Source organism: Streptopelia decaocto (genome assembly GCF_964273445.1).
Source record: "Streptopelia decaocto genome assembly, chromosome: 10".
In the NCBI taxonomy this organism is placed as follows: domain Eukaryota; kingdom Metazoa; phylum Chordata; class Aves; order Columbiformes; family Columbidae; genus Streptopelia; species Streptopelia decaocto.
This window is the reverse complement of record NC_138665.1, coordinates 11,247,014-11,268,251: the sequence shown is the minus strand read 5'-3', so window position 1 is coordinate 11,268,251 and position 21,238 is coordinate 11,247,014. Positions and strand designations below refer to the sequence as shown.

General features: G+C 46.5%; 2 protein-coding genes across 2 annotated transcripts in view; one reads left to right on the top strand and one right to left on the bottom strand.

Annotated features, from left to right (window-relative positions):
- Positions 1–4,925, top strand: part of TBC1D8B (TBC1 domain family member 8B) — a 37,774-nt gene extending 32,849 nt beyond the window's left edge. Inside the window, exon 21 of the mRNA XM_082061806.1 lies at positions 323–4,925. Coding sequence (XP_081917932.1) covers positions 323–733 — 411 coding nt within the window. The 3' untranslated portion in view covers positions 734–4,925. The remainder of the gene's footprint in view (positions 1–322) is intronic.
- Positions 4,926–9,266: 4,341 nt separating this feature from the next.
- Positions 9,267–21,238, bottom strand: part of PASD1 (PAS domain containing repressor 1) — a 51,046-nt gene continuing 39,074 nt past the window's right edge. The window contains exons 12-21 of the mRNA XM_082061807.1: positions 20,129–20,276; positions 18,012–18,093; positions 16,781–16,904; positions 15,897–16,006; positions 15,321–15,407; positions 14,256–14,414; positions 13,510–13,707; positions 12,468–12,667; positions 11,094–11,301; positions 9,267–9,820 (exon numbers count right to left, since the gene is read on the bottom strand). Of these exons, the coding sequence (XP_081917933.1) occupies positions 9,650–9,820; positions 11,094–11,301; positions 12,468–12,667; positions 13,510–13,707; positions 14,256–14,414; positions 15,321–15,407; positions 15,897–16,006; positions 16,781–16,904; positions 18,012–18,093; positions 20,129–20,276 (1,487 nt within the window). The 3' untranslated portion in view covers positions 9,267–9,649. The remainder of the gene's footprint in view (positions 9,821–11,093; positions 11,302–12,467; positions 12,668–13,509; positions 13,708–14,255; positions 14,415–15,320; positions 15,408–15,896; positions 16,007–16,780; positions 16,905–18,011; positions 18,094–20,128; positions 20,277–21,238) is intronic.

The following is a 21,238-nucleotide window of genomic DNA, read 5'->3' as shown; positions in this document are numbered from 1 at the left end:
CCTGAGTCTTATTAAAGTCTACTTTTGACTGCTGTTTATCCATTAAATCCTATTAGTAGTTTCCTAAAGGATTTGTAAGTTCCCTTGAATTTCAGACCTCCACATTAATCATTAGACTGTGTTTTTTTAACTATTGTAACTGTAAGCTTATACAGTTGGATTTACTGGGGCTGGTCCATGCTGATACTTTCTTTAGAGCAGTTGTTGCACCAGGCGCTGAGCAGCAGCACCAGGCGCTGGATTGAGAGCACGATGTGTGGTGAAACAGGACGGTTGTGTTGCTGTTCTCTGAACAGTCTCCTCCATCTATGTCTCTCTGTAGTCTCAGTTCATCCAGTTCTCAAAAACTCTGTACAATCTGTTCCATGGGGATCCAGAGGAGGAGCTGCTGTATCGGGCTATAGCGGTGGTAACCAGCCTTCTGCTGAAGATGGAAGAAGTTGGGAGAAGACTGCAGAGTCCCCCATCACTGGTCAAAAGTCCGGTTGCTGTTACAGAGGTGGCTGCTGAAACCCCCGCAAAAGGGCAGGAGGAAAACAGCTCTGAGCCGACTGAAGGTGGTAGAGCACAGAGTTTGAGAGGGAACCATGAATGGTCTTTTGCCTTCGAACAGATTCTGGCTTCCTTGTTAAATGAGCCAGCTTTTGTGAGATTTTTTGAGAAACCTCATGACATAAAAGTTAAAATAGAGAGTGCTAAAAATTTACAACTTAAGGCAAGAATCAGAGTGTGATTTTTCTTTACTCTGAAATAACCACATAAAGCGCTTACAAATGAAGGTTGTTGCTATGGAAATTGAGTCTAGTGTTTACATAGGGAAACTGGGGTGTGAATAGTTATCTTTAATTATCAGGTTACTGGTATGTAATGTAAATAAAAATAGTTTGAAGCACAATCACCTTCTTGCATTGCTCATATGTTTCACTCCAAAAAAGGACTGAATAATAAGCTGTTGTTACCATGTTATTAAAATATGCAACATTGCTTGGAAAGGCTGGATGTGACCTATTGCAAGCCTATCTGAATGACAGCTGTTACAGTGTGTGCTCTGCAGGTTCATTTCTATTACTGTGATAAAAGGAATGACTTCTACCCATTTTTTGCTTAAAAGGAGTAGTGACAGCTTAGAGGTTATCTTCCAGGTTAGTTTAATTAGTTATTTCCAAACTTGCATGTGGCCTGGGATCAAAGCAGGGTGAAAACTAAGAACAGAGGCTGCGGTAGGCACAAGAGCATGAGCTTAGAGAAGAATGTTACCCTGCTCTGCATTTCTCTGCTTTGGTGGTACTGGTGGTCCTGATCTCTTTGCCAATTCCAGCCCCTGGTCGGCAGTTTGCAGGCTGCATTCTCCCAGCCCACATCTCAATTTTTGCAACAAACAACTTGTTTCCCGCTTTTTTAGCTCAGCCTATATATGAGTTCTCTTTCCCATTTTCTTACCAGGCCTCTTACAATGCAGGTGAAAAGGATGGAAGGTGGTTTGACCATCCAGGCTGTGCAGGGATGTGAACACTAGTGTAGATTGATGAAATCAAGGGAAAGTAGTGGCTAAATCTGTCTGACCACGTGGTGGTTGTCATTTGTCTTGCAAGAGGTGCCATTGGTAACTTCTTAGGAGCATGTTGATGAAATGTATGTTTTTTGCTTGTGTTTGGGAAGCCCAAGCACTGACCATCTTCAGCTGCTTCAGAGCTGGCTGAATTCAGGCTATTAAACCGCCAGGGGCAGATTGCAGTTGCTCCTTGGCTTACTCTGAGTCCACACCTCAACCTTGTAATTATTCTCTCTTTTCTATAGCTCTCTGGGTTATTGCTGCTGTCATGTTTTCGATCTGCCAGGATATATCCTCTGGAATCTGACTTGAAAATTTGAATATATAAAAACTGATAAAGATCCTGTGGATGCAAGCTCTGCCAGTGTTAGTGCTGATAAATGAGCCTTTGGTAGCTGGTGCTAGAATGGGTTTAGAGAAAGGGGGGAAGAGCTTGTATATTAAGAACAACAAAAAAGTAAACTGGGACTCTCTGCTAAACTAGTTAAAAATTGCTGTTTCTGAAGCCTGTATTAGAATCATTCTCTGCAGCGCAGCATTATTTTTATACTGTGCATGTTTTTTTTGTAAAGATGCAAAATAGGGATGGTATCATTCACTGAGGCTTTTCTTGCAACACTGATATGAATGAAGGATAAAATGGAATTCTGACTTGTGTTACAAGCACTTGGTGAAACACTGTCATTGCAATTGGTGTTAAAGTTCCCATGCTGCTTCTAAAGAATACAGTTTTAACCAGGAGCAATCAATTTATCAATCATTCTTCTACTCTCTGCCATACTCTCAGGTATTAATGTAAAAGTTTTATTGAATGAATGAACAGTAATTCTAAAAACTATATCATATATACAGGAAATGGGGAAGCTTCTTTCAGAAGCCTTCACAAAGTAATTACACTTGGTACAATATAATACTGATTTGTATTTTTATGCATTTTTTTAAATCTAATTTATCCATTCTTATAGCTATTTTTCTGAGGAAAAGCAGGGCAACACTGTGTTACTTTTAAAATGTATTTACTCAGTGTTTTACTGGTGTTGTTTTAGAAATACAAAGCAGATGATCGCGTTGTTCTAGTCCAGAACGTACTCAGATAAGGTTTGCTCAGTGAGTAATTCTGCAAATAGCCGTGCCAAAGTGAATGGAGCCCCATGAAAACAGATGCAGCTGCCCAGCCACAAAGCTTTTGTAGGTTTGTGATGGATATTGTTCACTTAAAGAAATAGTCAAAGCTATGAACTATGTGCTCAGCAAGGTAGCAGAGGCATGAAACGTTTACAACTCAATGGCTTTTGTTGTTGTTGTTGTTTGGTTGTTTTTTTTTTTGTTTGCGAGCCAGGATGTTAAGATCTAAGTACAGAAGACTGTGCTGGAGGAATTTGCGAATTACAATAGCCGTGTGACATCATTACTTGGTTTGGTTAGGCAAAACTGAGCACCTTTTAAATACCATTTTCTATTAGTGTCAATCCAAGAGACTTTAGAGTCATTACCAGTTATGCAGTAGCTCCTGTTGGCTATCATGTATGTATAGAGACACTACCAGCATATATATATATAAAAAAACTATATTTAAGGTGAGAAGTTAGGATATGTAGGGGAACACTAACTTTTATTAACTACATGTTGTTTTTTCTCTTCAATTTGTTTCCATGTTTTTCCCCCAAAGGGCGATGTGTTTCAGTTGTTCCTGCCATCCCCCCGCAGGCTGATCCAGCAGGACCAGCCAGCGCCCGGGCAGCCAGTCGTGGTAGGTTCTCTTCCTTTTGCAGCCCATGGATGATCCTTTGGGGAGATCTCAATGTAGCGAATGCCAGCTGTTTCCAAGGAGTGTGACCCAGAGGTGTCCAGGGACACTTTCCTGCTTTTTGCTTGTGACAGAGGAACTCTGGAGTTGGTGTCTTGCTGCTTTCCTGCCCTTTCCTGGTGTGGGGAGACACGTGCAGGCTGGAGGCGGGGGCTGGAGCAATAGAAGCTCTTGTCCTCACGTGAGAGTCTCAGAGGGGCATTGACTTTAAAGCCCCGCATAGTCAAGGACAGAGGTCCTTTGCTACAGCTTTTTGGCCACCTGAAGTTCTCGGTGCTGCAAAGATGAACCCAGATTCACATGGTGTTGCATTAGGACGTGGTCGGTGCGCACGCGTCTGTTGAAAAAGGTCAGCGGCTGCATGGAGCTGGAAATGAAGCAGAAGTGCCAGCGAGGAGTCTGGTGGTTTCAGGGTCTGACCCAGAATTAGTCAGCTACTTCCCAAGCTGGGGGACTTTCCTTTCAAATTGTAACTTTGAAGTTTTTTAGAAGTGTGTTTGAACTTTTGAAGAGGTCATTTACCAGCAGGAAGCAGCGGGGTTGAGCGAGTACTAGTGTATCATGCCACGTAGCTCTGCTGTTTTTCTTTTCTGTAACAGTTTTCATGAAGTTATAAGTCATTTTAATTTTTTTGGATCAGTCATAGGAAATAAGTGAATGTGCATCATTCAGTACAAAATAGACAGCTGTAGGTAGGATATAGACTGCTAGTGACGCTGTTTATACAGTTTTAAAATTGCACTATCTACTGCAGTGTCACCAGTGTGACTTGGTAGCCGTGCCATGGTTATTTACCCTGAAACATGCTCGGTGGCTGTTTCAGCACACGCTGCACAGTCCTTCTAGTGGCCGGGCCATTATTATTGTTGCTGTGCACAGAAGATGCATTTGTCAAACATGATCGCTGGCCCAGGGGCGGGCAGCAGGGCTGCCGTGTCCTCCTGCTCCGGCAGTGCCGAGGGGGCTGCTCGGGCAGCCGCTCTGGGTGACGGGGGCAGCACCGACCCCCTCCAGGGGCCGCTTGTGTGGCCTCTGGTGGCCCCATGAGGTGGGGGAATAGCTCAACTCAGTCTTAAAAATACGAGCCCTTCCAGCATGGGGGAGAACTGCTTGTAATTCAACCGGTAGCATTTGCTGGGACAGGGCAATGGTTCAGAAAAAGCACTCTGTGTCTGTCCATTCCTAAACCAAGCCGCTGCTTCATCATTCTAATGACTAGATACAAATGTATTTTTAGAAGAGTTTGCTACCATTGTGACTAAGAAATAGCTGCGTGTTGACTTTATTAGAAGTTTGTCATTCAGTTGTACCATAAAAAAAAAAAGGTCTTGATTGTGACTGCAGTTGTTATCTGGACTGAAACAAAACGAAATATTCCAATTTCTTTCCCCAAAAATAGGCTATTTTGTCCTTTTTGCTATGGCTTTGTCACTTTACCAAGAAGGCAACATATGCTTGTGTTGGCAGATTGGCTTTTTATACAATGTATTGTATGTAGAAGTATTGTAAGACAAATGGGGTGTTAAATAAAAATTTGTTTCGCTTAAGAAAAAAACAAAAATCTGTGTTTGACACACTATTATTTCCCATGATGGACTGGTTCAGAAGTTCCTTCAAAAGCAGTTTTCACATTAAAGCCACATTTAGTCAGTGCTTTCCAAAGCAAGGACCAAGCCACGAACTGTGTTAGGATACCAGAAAAATGAAGAGGACACCCAAATTCTGAAGCCTGGGACTAATTTGGCCTCACAACCAGTGTGAGTGCCAGAGCAGCCCATTAGCCCAGGATGAGTATGGTACCCACTTTTTACACCCAAATTAAAACATTTATTGTGTGCAGACATGTCTATGCGGACTCTGGTGCCTTGTTCTTTCTAATTTATGTGCTGTCCCTATTGCTTCTGCCACTGGTGATGGAAACCACTGTCTCTGGCTTGAGCCCCATTCCTCCAGCTGGTTATACCCACGTACATGCGATGCTCGCGTGCCTCCCCGAGAGCAAGGAGCAGATTCAGATCCCCATAACCACCCAGGGAATATAAACAGCAAAAAGAGGTCTTGCAAGTACTCTTTTATTTTATTTTTTTTTGGTATTTTTTTGTTGTTTTTTTTTAAATACTATGTACAGTCTGTTTAAAGCTTGTCAAAATGCACAGGCTTCCATTCAATGGAGTTGTGCAGAGACATAGATTCAAGACAAGAATAAAATCTTTACTGTTCATCTTCATAAGACACTTCCTTTTTCCCATTACAAAATACTTTAAAGAATAGTAACATTTATAAATGTATCTATATGCAACATCATATAAAATAAACCAAGATTTATACTCAATTCTAAGTTTTTTTTCATATTTTCTTTTTTATTTTTTACATGGAGTATATACAATATATACAGTAATTTTTCAACGTGTTTGTCAAACCAGCCTGATTATAACCATCAGGCTTTAGCTTATATGTACAAATATGCTAAAAGTGCAAGACTTCATTAATTAAAGCTGCCTGTGTTTTCAGAGGTCTGGAATTGTGTGGCCTATATATCTGTATTTATATATACACATACATATATATATATATATGTATATTAAACCCACATATATCTGCATATCTGTATATATGGAGAGAAATATAGTATATAGGTGCCTGTGTACAAGAAAGCCTCCGACCATTGACGACTAACAGGTTGACACCACCACTGGAGCCTGACCCTGACGCAGGTGGCACTGGGCATGTTCCTGCCCCTGTTTGTCACCAACAAGTCACACTTGTGTTTGATTGTAAGCACCCGGGGGCGTGTGAACCAAACCCATCAGCAGCCCCCAATTCCAAATGGGTCCCAGAAAAGCACAGGTCATAGCTAACACCGAGGTAAACAAATACAAATCAACCTGAATAAAGAACTTGATTTATTAATATATATTTTTTGAGAGCGAGAGATAAGGTAAGGCAAAAATCCCATGGCCCTGGCTCAGCCCTCCCCCAGCCTGGGGGCAGGTGGAGCACAGACCAAGCAAGCCCCAAAAACAGGGACGGTGGGATTTTGTCCTTTGGAGCATATCTGGAAAAAGCGGCTCTACTCATGGGACCACGCAGGCAGCCACCGCCCGCCAGCGGCTGGGGGAGCACTGGGAATCAAGGGGGGCACATGATAAAGTGCATTTTAGGTCCTTTGTTTCAGCAAGGCCAATCTAACATGTAAACATCCGTGCAAAGCTCCTGTGCTCCTCACTGAGGCTGCGGGTGGGCAGAGGTGCCAGCCCTCCCCACCCTGTCGGTGCAGCCCAGCGCTGCCAGCACAACGGCTGTGTCCATGGCACAGCCCCCCCAGGCCCCTTCCCAACCCTCTGCTATTGGACTCGCTTTCAAAGCCACAACAGTGCCAAAAAGCTACTCTGCCTTGGCGACCTCCCTGCCATGTCCTGTTTGTTAGTAAAAAAATCCCTCTTCATACCCCGCCCCAGGCCCTGACCCAAATCATCACCACCTCTGAGACACATTTGAGTGACACCTGCCATGCCTGGGTTCATGTACAGTGATGGGACACTACAGAACAGCCACAGTGGTGTGTTCGGGCAATACAGGTTTAATAGGCAAGACAGGGACGTGCGTGGCCTTTCCCTTTTGCCAGCCACACTGGGCCACAAACTGTACAATAGTGGCTCCCTTAGATGAGTGTGTGTGTTTGCATCCCCATAAAGTGGCAAGGTTAGGGGAAAAAGAAAATCACAACCAAACACCAAAAATACAACAATCCTTCCTACTTCAACCTCATGAGCAACCATACTGTGTTGTAGCTGGGGAGACCCTAAACCAGTGCTTTAAAAAAATAATACATATAAAAAAATGTATTTCTTACCTGCAAGGCTCCGTGCTGGCCCGTGCTGCAGCCCTGCAGCCGATGCTGCAGCACAGCCCTCCTGGGGCAGGAAAGACCCCGCACTCTCCCGGGCACTTGGGCTCTGAGAGCCAAGGGTTGAGGCTGTTATTATTTTAGCTCCACATTGTACTGCAAAGGCGGGTGCTCCACGTCTCACTGCCCGCAGTGAGATGTCCCTGTCCCTGTTGTAGCTGTGGTTACTTGCAGGGGCTTGAAATGGGGGTGGCGGGGCAGTTTAGGCTGTGCCCAAGAGCAGCTGCTCAGACGCCAGGGGCTGCCTGTGCTGACTGGGTTGCCTTCGGGGCTGCACTCGCAAGGCATAAGCCCTAATACAGGGTAGGGGCTACCGGGCACCTCCTTGGATCTGTGCTACAGCCCACCGCACTCCCCAAAACACTGCCCATGGCCAGGAGATTGCACCTCCCTCCGCCTGCTCTGCAACCCACAATCCATCACCGCTGGCATCCCTGGGAGGTGTGTACCCAAACGCCCCAGCCAAACCCAACCAAACCCAACCAAAGCAGTCCCGTCCCTTGCAGCAGCCCCACAACAGCTGCTGGGTGCTGTAGGTGCACCCAGTCTTCCCACCACCACCACGGACAACACAACACATCAAAACCCCTTCCCCAGGAAAAACCCCGTGGGTGGGAAACAGCCCCTTGTGCAAGGGCCCGGGGAGGCGGTGAGTCAGGCGGCAGGAACGCTGCGGCCAAACCGCGGCTGGGGCTCCTGAGCTCCCCGGGAAACTCCGGCTGCCGCAACCAGTTTCAGTCAGGCTGAAACCATCCAGGTGTTTGCACCGCCCATGCGCTCATCCCTGGCCCCAACACTAATGAAATCCAGTGCTCCAGCACAGAAAATGTGTGTGACTGGTGGGGGGATGCAAGCTAGTTAGTTGTGGATATTGCCTACAGCATTAATACCTAGCTATAGACATATACACCATTACCTATACCTATTTTTTTGCATGCTCACTTTCCCACTTCCCCCATTTTCTTGAAACACTGGGGTCCTGGAGGTTGCTCATGCCAAAGGCTGCTCGAGCTGTAAGCACCAGCATCCAGCTGCTGCGGCGGCACAACGAACCAAGAAAGCAGCAGAAAAAGAGAAAAAAAATGGCAAAAAAAAAAAAAAAGAAAAAAAAAAAGAAAAAAAAAAAGGCAAAAAGCCAGCACGCTTTGCTTGGACTCAGAGGTGACAAACTAACCTGGCCCTAAACCTTGCTCTGACTGCCAGATGCAGCTTTGCTGCTAGAAGGACATGGTCCTCACTGACCATTTTTTGCAAAGCTGATAGCAATGGCCTAACTCATCTCCTACATTCAGGCTCTAACAGTGCCCAAAGTTAGTATTCAGCTAACTCCAAAAAAGTGTACATTTTCATTTTTCCTTTGGAAAGACACAAACAGTAGGGACACAACTATACACCCACTGAGGAATCAACTTTCTTCAATTCATAAATATAAACATATAGTTAAAAAGTGACGATTTACAAAAATACAATTTATTGCTGACCCTATGGGCTTGTAAGATCGCTTGTGTCATTGTGGCCATAGGTTTCGGGTTTGCCAAATCGAAACATGACCTAGCAAAACCATAAAGTTTGCTGTCATATGCTGTTCTATGCTTGTTTGCTTGTTTTTAGGTATAGAAACATATACAAGTACATCACTTGAAACAAAACAACCAAAAAAAATACGGAGTAAGGGTACTTTGTCTGTAACCTGAAAAATATTTAGCTACAGGGAGTAAAAACCATATAAATTTATCTACACTTGATAACCAAAATAAAACACGACAAATATCTCACTAGCTGCGACGTGAGCTGGTATAACAGTAAGAAATTCAGGCAAAAGTGGTGTTATGTAAATTAGCAGCATTATCCAATCTCCTGGAAAACAAAAAATTGTAGGACTGAGGTATAGAAAAAAGGAACAAAAGAAAATCCACAATGGACCTACTACAGCGAAACAAGTTATGTACATGGTAACCCAATGGTGTCCTGCGGACCCATACAGTCTGTGTATGTGCCCCAAATGCTGGGCTTAAATTCACAGTGACTTTCAGCATTGAAGTCCTGAATGGAAAAGAGTTTTCTGTGATGCACAGCGATCTTCGTGGCGACCTGACAAACAACCTCCCCGTGGCCTGGAAGCCATCGCCTTCCCGTTGCACCGCTGTGCTGGGCACGAGCACGCACAGCTGCCGGAGCAGCGTCACGGACCGGCGGCGTGGAAAACCCAGCCCACGAGGCACCCCTGGGGCTGTCTGTCCCTGGTGGGACCGTCCCTCCAGCCACCACGTTCCCCGCGGTCATGGCCTCACCCGTCCCGTGCTCTGGGCGTCGTCCTGCCCTCGCCTGCGCCTGTGGCGCCGGGCGGCTGCAGCCAAGGTGGTTCCTGCCTCCCGACGGGCGCTCAGGGCAGCTGCATCTCGGGCAGGTCGGGCAGGTTGCAGGCCTGGCCCTGCGCGTGGCGGCTCTGCGGCTGCGGCTGCAGAAAGTAGCTCAGGGGGTTCTGCTGCGGGGTGTGGGGAGGCTGGAAAATGCGCTGCGTCGGACCCCCAGGCACTGGCTCAGGAGCTTGCATCTGTCAGGAGACACAAATCGGACAAGTCAGACCTGCCCTACAGCTCATCTGTTCCTTGACTTGCTGCAGGGTTGATGCTGAGGCTCGTACCAAGTCCTACAGGCAACCTCCTACCCATCAAGGGTACAAACTGTGGACGAGCAGCTTGGGATGCAAGTGCTATCAGCACAATTAGCAATGCCTGGAGAGTACAGAGGGGAAGCCGGACCCATCTGTCCTACCAGCCCAATGGGGAAGCCGGACCCATCTGTCCTACCAGCCCAATGGGGAGCCCAGAAGGGAGGGAGACCTTCAACAGCTACTTGGATGCAAGGTTAAATCTTCAGGATGTGCAACTTCCATCTTTCATAGGAAGGATCTTCAGGCAACCAATTAAGAAGTTGTAGAGTGACCTTGTCCATGTACCACCCTGTGGCTGGTTCCCCAAAGACCTGGACTTGCTGGTTCATCCCCTATGAAAGGCATTGTGGCACCAAAGCCTAGGTTTCTGTTGCCCTGGAGCTATTTACCTTCCCCAGCATCATAATTCTACTGTCCATATCGTTAGTCCTCAGGACCTCAGTGCAGCCCACAAGCACACGTACCCAAAGCAGGGATGGCTCATGTCCACATTTACTGACAACAACGATTCATTTCTTACTCTAAATGCAACCCTGCTGCATGGCTACTTTCAGCTGCACCTCCTCTTCCTGCTTTGTTTTATACTGTCTTCATCTTTAACTCTGCCAACCAGGCAGAGAGTATATTGGAGAGTATATTACTAATTAATTATTACTTTCAACAACCCCTCTCCTTGTCACTGGTTCGGTATGCACTAATGAAGCTGTGCTTTGAAAAACCAAAATCACTTTCTCCAGAGACTTGTGTTATGAAACAACTGTTTACTAAAAGAAAGTAGTGATGGCAGCTGATAAAAAACTTGCTATGCTGAGAAATAACAGCAGGAGGCATGTTTTCAAAAGAGTTAATCCCTTATGTTTCGTGTCTACAGCAAGGTTCCCACCAGAGCTCCTCTGGATGAGAAGCTGTTTGAAGAACAGGGTATTTTTTCTAGACACTATGTGATCACTGAGTTTGTTGGAAAATATGGCCTTGAATGGGTGCAGAGCCAGCCTGGAAAGGCTGAGCACTTGGGTACATGCAGATACGGTGGGAATGGAGGATGCATGAGTGCACTGACCAAGTCTGATTAGCTAAGTAAGTCCTGTCTCTTCAAAAAAACCCCAACCCAACCCCAAAGCCACCCCTGTGCATCGTGTTCCAGCTCCATTACCTGAAGGTAGAGACGGTGCTGCTGAACCTGTTGCTGTGGCCACTGATGGAGATGAACCGGTGTGTTTGCCTGGTGGGATGTGAAGCTGGTGTGTGGGATCATCAGAGATGGGGAGAAAACAGGCGATGGGGCTGGAGGTCGGACGGTGCTACATGTAATCGGTTGCATCTGTATTGGGGAAGGCAAGATCTGCTGCTCTGCAACGAATCTGCCATGAGGAGGAAAATAAGGTGTGAGAACCCAAACCCAGACCCACCCCTGGAGCAGGCCACTTTGCAAAAGTCAAAAAACAGTTAAAAATATTTTTAAAAACCATTTTAGTTGTCATAAAGCTATTTGTAATTAAAAAATATTCTCATTACTTCTTCTCCTAACCACCTGAACTTTTGTCTCTTTCAAGACTGAGGCTGTGTTTGTGTCACCATGTACAAGTTTTTCGAGGCGATTTTCAGTGCCATAAAGTGCCCAGCTAAAACAGCGTGTGAAAACCAGGGCCAGCAAAGGCTCTCCTGGCACTGCTCTATGTGGACTGGCCACTGCCGCTGCCAGCGAGGATCACAGCTTGGACAGACTGACCCAACAGCATCCTGCGGCGGAGGGAAAACATGATGGTGAGGGAAGGGAGAGCTCCTACCTCCTGACAGTCTCTAGAAACAAACCGCTGAAAATCCTTCCTGAAAGCATGCAAGACACCACCCTGAAAAAAGCTAATGATATAGGATGCTGCTTATCACCTTGTCTAATGCACTTGCAGAGGTGAGCTGAAATTTGCTAAATCTTTCATGTAAGAAATAAGTTTTATAGATGGTAAGACATGTCGGGTTTATCTCGCTTCCCTACACAACATTTTGAACTGGCTGGATCCTGTAGGCAGTGTCTGCAGATACCTCCCTGAAAAGCGGCTGAATAGTCTGGGGCAGTTGTGTATGTTTTATACAACGTTTACAGCACTGTGTAGAAGAAAAATGGCTTTGCCATAGCACTTGTCCTGGCTGGAGAAAAGATACCTTGGAGCTTCAGAAGAAGCAGACACAGGCTTGGGAAAGGCTGTCCCTGACAGTTTTTACTGTTCGCTCCCTCCGACAGCAGAGATATCCAAAGGTTACTGAGCTACATGGATAGCTTACGGAAATATGGAGAGAAAAGGATTTCAGGCCCCTGAGGGTACAGCGTGGTGTGCCCAGCACCCAATTTGCACAGGCACCAGGCTCACCAGCAACCCTGATCTCTGCAGGAGGGAACGTCCCTACATTCCTGCTGTGCCACCCAGAGTCCATCCTCCCCGAGCCCAGCTGTGCCTGCCCTCCCCACCGCCCAGCTGCTGCCATTTCTGTCACCGCCATCAGGACGGTCCCAGCAGGGCTGCGTTCCTACCTGAGGCTCCTGTCCTGGCTGTAGTCAGACTGCGGTTGCCTTTCGCTGCCCTCAGTCGGCATCTGTGCAGCCACCGTAACGGGACGCGTTTGTGAGAACACCACGGGGTTGTTGTAGAGGGGCACCGAAATGCTCGTCTGCCCCGGCAGACATGTTTGCTGGGCTTGGTTTCCTCTCATGAGGTGCTGCTGCTGCTGTACCTGAAATGAAGACATAGATAACCACGTAAGCTTTTGAAGCTCCTGAATAGAAGGCTAAAATAACTGCTTCCAGTATGCAGATGGGAAAAGGAGAAGGAACAGTAGGATATTCTCCCTGAAAACAGCTGTAGGAACAGTCTATCCGTTCAGGACAACCAACCTGTTTACGTTTCTTGCCCCTGCAAGGTGAGTGCTGGGATCCCCAGTTGCAGGAGCAGATGGTCTCTTGAGAAATCAGAGGAAAAGGGTAAGGGCACAAGGCTTAAGGGAGAAGAGACCAGCTTAAAAGGGGAGGAGGAGTGTAAATATGAAGTTCCTAAGGAAAATGTCTCATCCTTCCTTTAAAGCAGTAGTTTTCCTCTTTTTTTGCTTTTGGACACATCAATTCTTTCCCAAGGAGCTGTGACCATCTATATTGTGGACTTAGGTGTAATGATGACAAAGTTGTTTTTCAAAGCTGCCTTTGAAGACTTCTCAGGCAGAAGAAAATTTATCTTTTAAAATTATGCCTGCTTCCCCACGTTATGAAGTCACAACTCTCACTGGCTATGAACAACCATCATGTTGCAATTGCAAACAGAAGCAAATGAGAACCCAGATCTCCCACTGAGTTCCTCTCGGGTCACCAGGGCAGCTCCAGCTGTCTCCAGGGTTTAGTGCTTTTATGCTACCTGACTTTTAGGGTTACAGCTGAACAACATCATTCACAACTGACTCTCAACACAAGTTTCAAGATGCCAGCTACTGGGTAAAACCAGCACAGAGGAGATGCACAGGACCACCGCGAGGGGGGACACAGCAGACAAGAAAGCGGCCGATGAAGACAAGGAAGGAGCAGTGACCTGGGCGGCCGTGCTGCAGGGGTCCCTGAGGAATTGGCACGGTGACGGCAGGCGGGTGCTGCAGAAGTGCTTCGTCCCCATCAGGCCTTGCTGTTGGGACTTCTTGGCTGTGGTCTGCCTGGGCGTTCCTGGCGGCCGCCGGGGGCTCGGGTGCTGCACGTTGTTAAAGACGACTGGGATCGGCTGCTGCATCAGCATCTTTACATAAAAGAGACATGTGAGTTGTTGCAATGCATACGGTGGTTGTAGTGCCTGGGAGACGCCACCTCCGACTCTCAGGCTGTCTCTATCAACATATATAACACTGCAGCACCAACGTCTCTAAATCCAGGGGCAAAGTGAACCACAAATAATAGAAAATCAAATGTTAGCTTGCGTCCACATATTTTTTCAGAGCCATCACCATGCCAGCTCCATTACACCTGTTGCATTTTGCAGGAAAGGCCCTGGTGATTCAGCAGCACTAACCAGCTACCAAACCAATGAGCTTTTTGTGCAGGAGAACTTCAGATTATCTTGGGATTGTTTTTTTTCTAAATCACTAAAATTACTGATTCAGTACTTAAGCAGATACTGACGCCACTTATCTCTCAGGAAACACTACTCCCACATCTGAGACCAAACTCCCAGTTTATCCAGAGTTCATTTCTAAATGCTTTTGTTGCTGACGGTTTTGTTAGCGATCTGTGTGCTGAAAGGAAAAGCGAACGGTTTGCGGGTCTGGGAAGCCTGGAGGCGGCGGGTACCTGCAGGTTGGAGTCCTGCACTAGCTGAAGCTGCTCCTTGATGACGTGGAGTTCTTCTTGCTGTGTCTTGATGTCAGCTTGCAGTATGCGTGTCCTTTCCTCCAGCTGCTCTTTCAGCTGGTGCATCATCCCCAGTTGGGTCGGGAAATGGTACACTGGCTGTGGAGAAAAGAGAACAAGATCACGGGGTAGGACCTGTCCTGCTACTCACATTCATAGTGATCCTGGCTTCAGAAGAATGACTGCTTTGCAGCTTTTGCCATAGAAAGTATGATGCTGGCAAAAAACCCCGTGGCAATTGCATATTTAACCAAAGAACCACTGTACTTCCAGAGCAGCAGCACAACAGGCTCATACTCAGTGCCTCACTCCAGATCTTGGTCTGTTAAACTTCTGCACAGTCTGTGCACAAGACTCCCCTGTCCCTTTAGTGTGACACCCTGCTGATTTCGGACCACATGCGTTTTATGGCAGTCACTGCATGCAAACCCTTGCCACACCTCCAGTTGTGCTGCTAATTATATTTGCCAGATGCTAGGGCCAAGTTAGTTTGTAATCCCACTTTGGGATTACTTTTTCACACCCACATTGGCCATCTTCAATCGCTGTATTATAGTCTGGATGTTTACTACACTGACCTCAAAAGTCTGTGAGGACAGGCCTCATAGTTATGGTTTATGACACCTACTTTTGTTTCTTTGCTTGTTTTTTGTTCCCATGACATCCCCTTCCTCTACCAGGGCAATAAAATTCTTCAGCACCATATCGGTCTCCAGCTAGTTGCTAGCAATTCAGTGATGAGCCTTCAGCAGCCCCCAATGGTTTTGACAAGCGTAAACCTCCTTCTAAGCTATTTCCTTGGGTGTCCTACCTGCTCTTGTCTCCTCGACAAAACAAGTGGTTGCAATAATTTGGTTGCAGGTAAATCTCAGTAACAGCAATGGCATTGAAACCTTGCCCCACACAGCGACAGCCAGCAAGGAGGTAGGAGCAGTGAACTGAAGCCACCAAGTCTGCCCTGCTGACTGGCAATACCAGCGTGTTTAACAAAAATAAACCACATACCATCACAGCATGCTGAGAGGGGACTGCCGGCTGAGCCACGGGATGCTGGGGAAGGTGTTCACCAGGGGCTTGAGGAGCTGCTATGGCCTAGAAATGAAAACTTCGCTTTACTGCAGGTCCATAGCACCTCTAGTGCAGACTTGGTGCATTACTAGCTCATATTGGTGATGAACAAGTGCGGGGAATTAGATAACTCCACCTGGACATCTGAGGATGAGCCTGAAGGGAGAATTTAAGCTCTTGCACGCCCCCTGCTAATTGCAAATCCTCGATGTCAGCATCCATTTTTGGATAAATGCTATTTCACAGGTACCAACCCCAAGAACAGGGGGCTCATGATGCGAGAAGGGGTTTGGCCTGGAGGAGCAAATTGAATCCTGAAAGAAGACAGCAGAGGAGCCTACAGCAGCTCTTCACTGGCTCTGCCAGCCAGTAGCCTTCCCCACAGCCGCGGGGAGTCCCATCCCCAGCACACTCAGAGGAGGGAGATCCAGCCTCTCTGAGGGCGAGATCAAGGTTTGTCAAGCTCGTTTCTTTATAGCATCTGAAAGGCTTTTGCTTGCCAGGACCACTGACCTGGGCACTTGCAGCCGACGCCAGCCGCAGGGCTGCCTTCTCCGCCTGCCCCCCCGGCACTGACGGCCGGGTGGGAGTGCTGGCGTCCGTGTGTCGCATGGACGATGTGGCTGGAAAAGAGACAGTTTGCTGTGATACAGACCCGTGCCTGGGTCCCATGGCTAAGCCTGAACTCCATGTATGCAGATGAGCAGCAACCCTAATGCTGCCAAACCAGGTGCCCAGACTAACGCTCTGCGGTCCCGCTGGCTCTTCCCCTGCCTCGCAGGGTTCCCTTCTGATGCTAATGCCCCGGTTCAGCTGTCCCTCCATGGGTGTCTCCAGACAAGCTTTCCCACTCTCTCCCTAGCACATGTTTCAAGAAAAGCCCCCTGAGTTGGCTCCTACCCATGGCCCTGCACGGGCACTGTGGTCACCTCACTGCTGACCCCAGGGTGGGGGTGACATTCCTGGGAGCTGAGATGAAGCTTGCCAGCAAGGCAGGCAGCCTTCTGCACTCCTTCAGCAGGGGTTTAACATCATGAGGGACCATACTACCCCACAATAAAAGTTTTGTCAGTGAGGTTTGGGACTCAACCAAATTGCTGCAGCTCAGTAAGTCACCTCCTGTCCCCTGAGCCACAACAAACAACCACAACCCTTAAACGCAGGAAAGCTGCTCTCACCTTGGCAGTGAGCTAAGAGGGAGGAGGCAGCACAAGGCTGCAGCTCTGCTGCCGCACCACAACTTGTTACGGCACAGTATATCAGTCCCGGTGCTGAGCATCCCCCTCCCACCCTGACTGAGTCACTCCCAGCCAAACCCCAGTATTCTGGAGGCTGCTGTGCCCGCCAGCCCGCTCCTCGCCCCCGTGCCAGGCTCCCCCGGCCATGCTGGCACCTACACGCAGAATCGGAGAGGGCGGTGTGCGAGGAGTGCCGGGAGCTGTGGGACGACAGCGACAGTCCCTCCCGGCTGGCATCCTGGCTGCTGCCGCACTGCCCCACGTCCAGGTAGCTGCTGTGGCTCTGCAGGGAGGGAAGCACAAGCATCGGGACTGTCAGCAGGAGAGAACAGTGCTGGAAGGGACCTTCATCTCCCTGACGGCTTGTCTGCAAAGATGCCACCTGGCAGACAGTTTATGGCAAACAGCCCATAACTGTTGGGTAGTAGGAGAGTTTTTCACCAGCAGGACATGGGTGACTATGATGGCTGTGCCACCACCCTCCTTGTGCCTCCTAGGGTGATCCCCAGCTTCACACTCCCCTCCCCTCTAGCTGCCTTACATCAACAGATGCAGCTTAAGGTCTGCAGAAAAATATCTCAGCTATCATGTGGAAAGGGCAAAAAGACATACAAGTGTGCTGTGGTGGCAGAGAAGCAGCTGGTTGCAAGACAGTCCTCGCTCAAACACAATATGTCTCTGAGACAGCTTCCCCTACACATCCCATAAACACTTCTATAAGATAATGTCTGAAGAGCAATGCAGCTAATGGAATGATAATTACACAACAATCCTCTTGAAATGACTTTGATTACTGGTCTTCTTTGTAAACTACTGAGAGGAAGAAATGACCTTGTTGACTGGGCAGGTGCGTTGGCATGCCAGACTGATTCAAGCCATGGAAATCATTGCTCTTGTCACAATCCTACACTTGATGCGATCCTGCCCAATAGTGTAAACAGAGCTGAAAATCTAGAACGTTTTCACTTCCACTCTTCATCTGAGCATCAGTAATGAGCTGGCATTAACAAAGCAGGTACTACATGGTACTGCCCTGCGCTTTACTAATGATGACAGGTTCAGCAATCTTGGCTCCAGCTCTAATTATTGTGGTTCTGAGCTGAGGTGTTTTAACCTGTTGTTTGAGTTAACAGTCTCAGAAAGATAACAAAGAGCAGAACAGCAGCAATGCAACTGCTGAATTTGCAGTTATATGCCTGAACTGAGATGGGCAGTTTAGAGCCATGCAGTGGAAGACTTCTCAGGGCCTGCCTCAGTCACAACCCAACTAAAGGCTTGGAAGGAGATGAGAGTGAAGGAGAAGAAAAAACAGATATTTTCCTAAGACTGGTAAGCGATTACTCAGTTTGGTTTAAACACCTACTCATGCAAATGTGAAGGGCCACGGTACCTTTAGAGAAGAGGATGCCAGTTCAATCGATGACTCTTCAAGGCCAAGATCTCGCCTTCTTTCAGCTCGAACTTCTGCATAACTAAAAAGAAAAAAATAAAATCCAGTTTTTCAGCCTGGATGTTGTTTACTGCATAGTTACACATCACTATGGAGTTCTCATGTTGAGTCGTAAGTTTTGCACAGCACACACACACACTCTCACATTGAAGTTGCTTCGAGGAACGTATCATCCAACCTTGAAATACACGAATAACTAAATATCCACGGATTAGACACAACAGGGCAGTGTCCCAGTCCCACTGCACCCAGGACTGCAGAACCTACATGATTAATTGTACTAATCATTTCAAGCACAAATGTAGACACTCCTTTGAAAATTTTGGCCCTGGATGCCTTCAAGCAAAACTAATTTAGAAGCAAAGTGCACATGGTTACTGAAGACAAAATGGGTATCTTTGTCCTCAGTACAATTTTGCTAATAAAGGAGATTCCTACTTTCCATAATCAGGCAGAAAAATCGTCCTACAGCTTCTGTGCATGTAAAATGCCACAGCAAATGAACACTCATTTTCTAACCTGCTGATGGTCAAGAATCAATGTTTTTGCATGTCATATGGTAGCTGAGTGGGAACGAAGGCAGCGCCTTGGCAAGGTCAGATCTCTCTGAGGGTGCACACAGTGCAGCTGCCACAGCAGCGTTAACATCCTCGCGCTGGTGGACGCTCTGAATACGAGCTGACGGCTGCGCAGCCGCAATGCGAGGTGCAGGAATCCCTGGGAATGTGTCTCTAAAAGTGTATATTTGCTTTCCTTACTATTTTTTCTCTTAAATAATAAAATATTTACAGGAAGCAATGCCACATGATTCACCATTGGGATAAATTGGAGAGGATGTTTTAAAGACTTTCTGAGTGTAGATCATGGCCACTGAAAGATGCCAGAATTTAGGGTGCTGAAATATTAATGAGTGATAAGCTTTGTGGGAGGCAAGAGAAGTTGCCAAACTAAACTCACTTATATCATTGTAGGCAATGAATTTTCCTGAAATCACATTCTAACTTGTGTGTTTCAATAATACATTCTAAACCTTATTGTGTAGACAGAATTCAATTTCAAAATCTGTTTACGACTATGTCACTAGGTTTCAGAGGCACTGGAAGCAGAAAGAGCAAAGAAGTTAATGCACAATAAATTCAGAGCCTAAAGTGAAGCTGAGCTCCCTGAAGGACAGCAGAAGCAACACAACTCAGACGCAATCCCTCTGTCTAACATGGGCTTACAATAATACTTGACATGTACTGTATATCGGCACTCACAGCTCTAATCACTTACACCTGTTTTGTGGTGTAAGGTGTTCTCAGTCTGTCTCTCAGAACATCCCAGTTTACTGGTGTTTGTTCTTCCAGATGTTTGACAAGAAAAAAAGAGGACCAGAAAAAAAATTCACAAATTGATTCCTGACAGCAAAGAAAGATGCAGGGAGCAATATGTTTACTTGAGTTAACAGAGCAAACCAGTATGTCACTATTTTTCAAGTCCTTCGGTAAATACATTCCCAGTCTTAACAGAGTCTGCTTTGAGGTGACAGTGGTAATCAGCAGATTCCCCCCAGAGGTGTGGATCACAGAGCATCCCAGCCACGCTGCCTTCCAGCTCGGGTGTGCACGGAGCACAAGCAGCTTCCCACTAGGTGGGGATCCTGGGCTGAATTTCAGCTGAGGAACAAGGCCAGCAGGACAGCAGCGAACTGCAGGTCATAAATATTTAAAGCTCTGATCAAAAGGTTTTGTAGGAAATGTACGATCCCATTCACACCCGTAAATCCATCTGATTCTTAATAGCTTTAATTCTTCCTAGGGCCACGGCATCGCTAGGGATAAAAGGGGAATGTAACACACTGATAGACTCGGGCAATGGTGGCAAAAAGAAGAGAGTAATGAAAATACATTATGCTTTTCCCTATGCTCCCTGTCATAATAGTGTTATACAATTACATACAATCTTAGCTTGTCAATACACACAGCAAATATTTGGCTAACACAACACAGGACTAGAAAAAATAATGGATGAGCACATGGGACACACATTGTGAAGTACTTGGTGCTTGCTCCTACCTAACTACTAGGTGCGTACAAACGATGAACTCGGGTTTGGAATTCCACTGGTGGTAGGTGATGTAGTAGTGTGTCTGTAGCCATATCCACTGCTGGCCTTTGGTCAGGAACCGATAGTAACAGGACTTTCCTTTTCCAAACTGCATCACTGTCAAACCAAAAAGAAAGCAATTTAGAGCAAACAGAAATTTCATGGTACAAAGGCAATCAGAAAAAACAGTCAGCCCCATACCCTCCCTGCAGTCTGCTACTGCACTAAAATGGGTCTCGTGGCTTTATAAACATGACAGATGATACACAACCATGCACTGAGCTCTTATTTGGGTTCTTTTCTGCCACGGATATTCAAGACTGCACTTCGCTATTTTGAGATTGTTCTTATAACTAATAATTGGCATAAGTAATAATTTGCATAACTACATAACTAGCTGTATTTTTATTTGTGGGCTCCTCTGAAATAAGCATAAATAATATTAACAAAAAAAAGTATTGGCCTTTCACAGGTACATGAAAATGAATTTCAAAGACTGGGGACTTGAAGTCAGGATCCTAATGGCACAAAACAATAAGATAGTGGAGTTTTAGCACTTTAACTGAGAGTTTTCTTCTGAGAGATGACCCAAATACAACAGACCTGGTACATATTATCAGGGTATGTCCAGAAAAATTTCAAGTGGTGTTACTGGAAAATAAAGAGAGGAACTACATTAAATAACCACATTAATTGCTCCCAGACTACTGGGAGTACAAAATGAAACACGCTCCTTTAAAACAGCCATACTTAACGCAAAGTAAAATATTAACATGGTCTAAGCAAACCCATATAATTTCACAGTAGGCAAGATGCCTGCCCAGAGTGGTCAACCTGATGAATGGGAACTTATCAAGCCACACTAACCCAAGTATTTTTATTCTCCTGCACACCTCTATGCTAAATACCAGGACTAACTTCTTCAGTGATCCCATTAACAGTGATGGGCTTTAGAAGAAGCACTTAGCGAAGGTCTTCTGGCTAACAGGCCATGCTGGGGGTCACTCAGCTCCTAGTGTTGGCAGAGATTTCCTAAAGCAACTTCTGTTAAGTCACTTTTGCAGCACCTTACTTTGTCA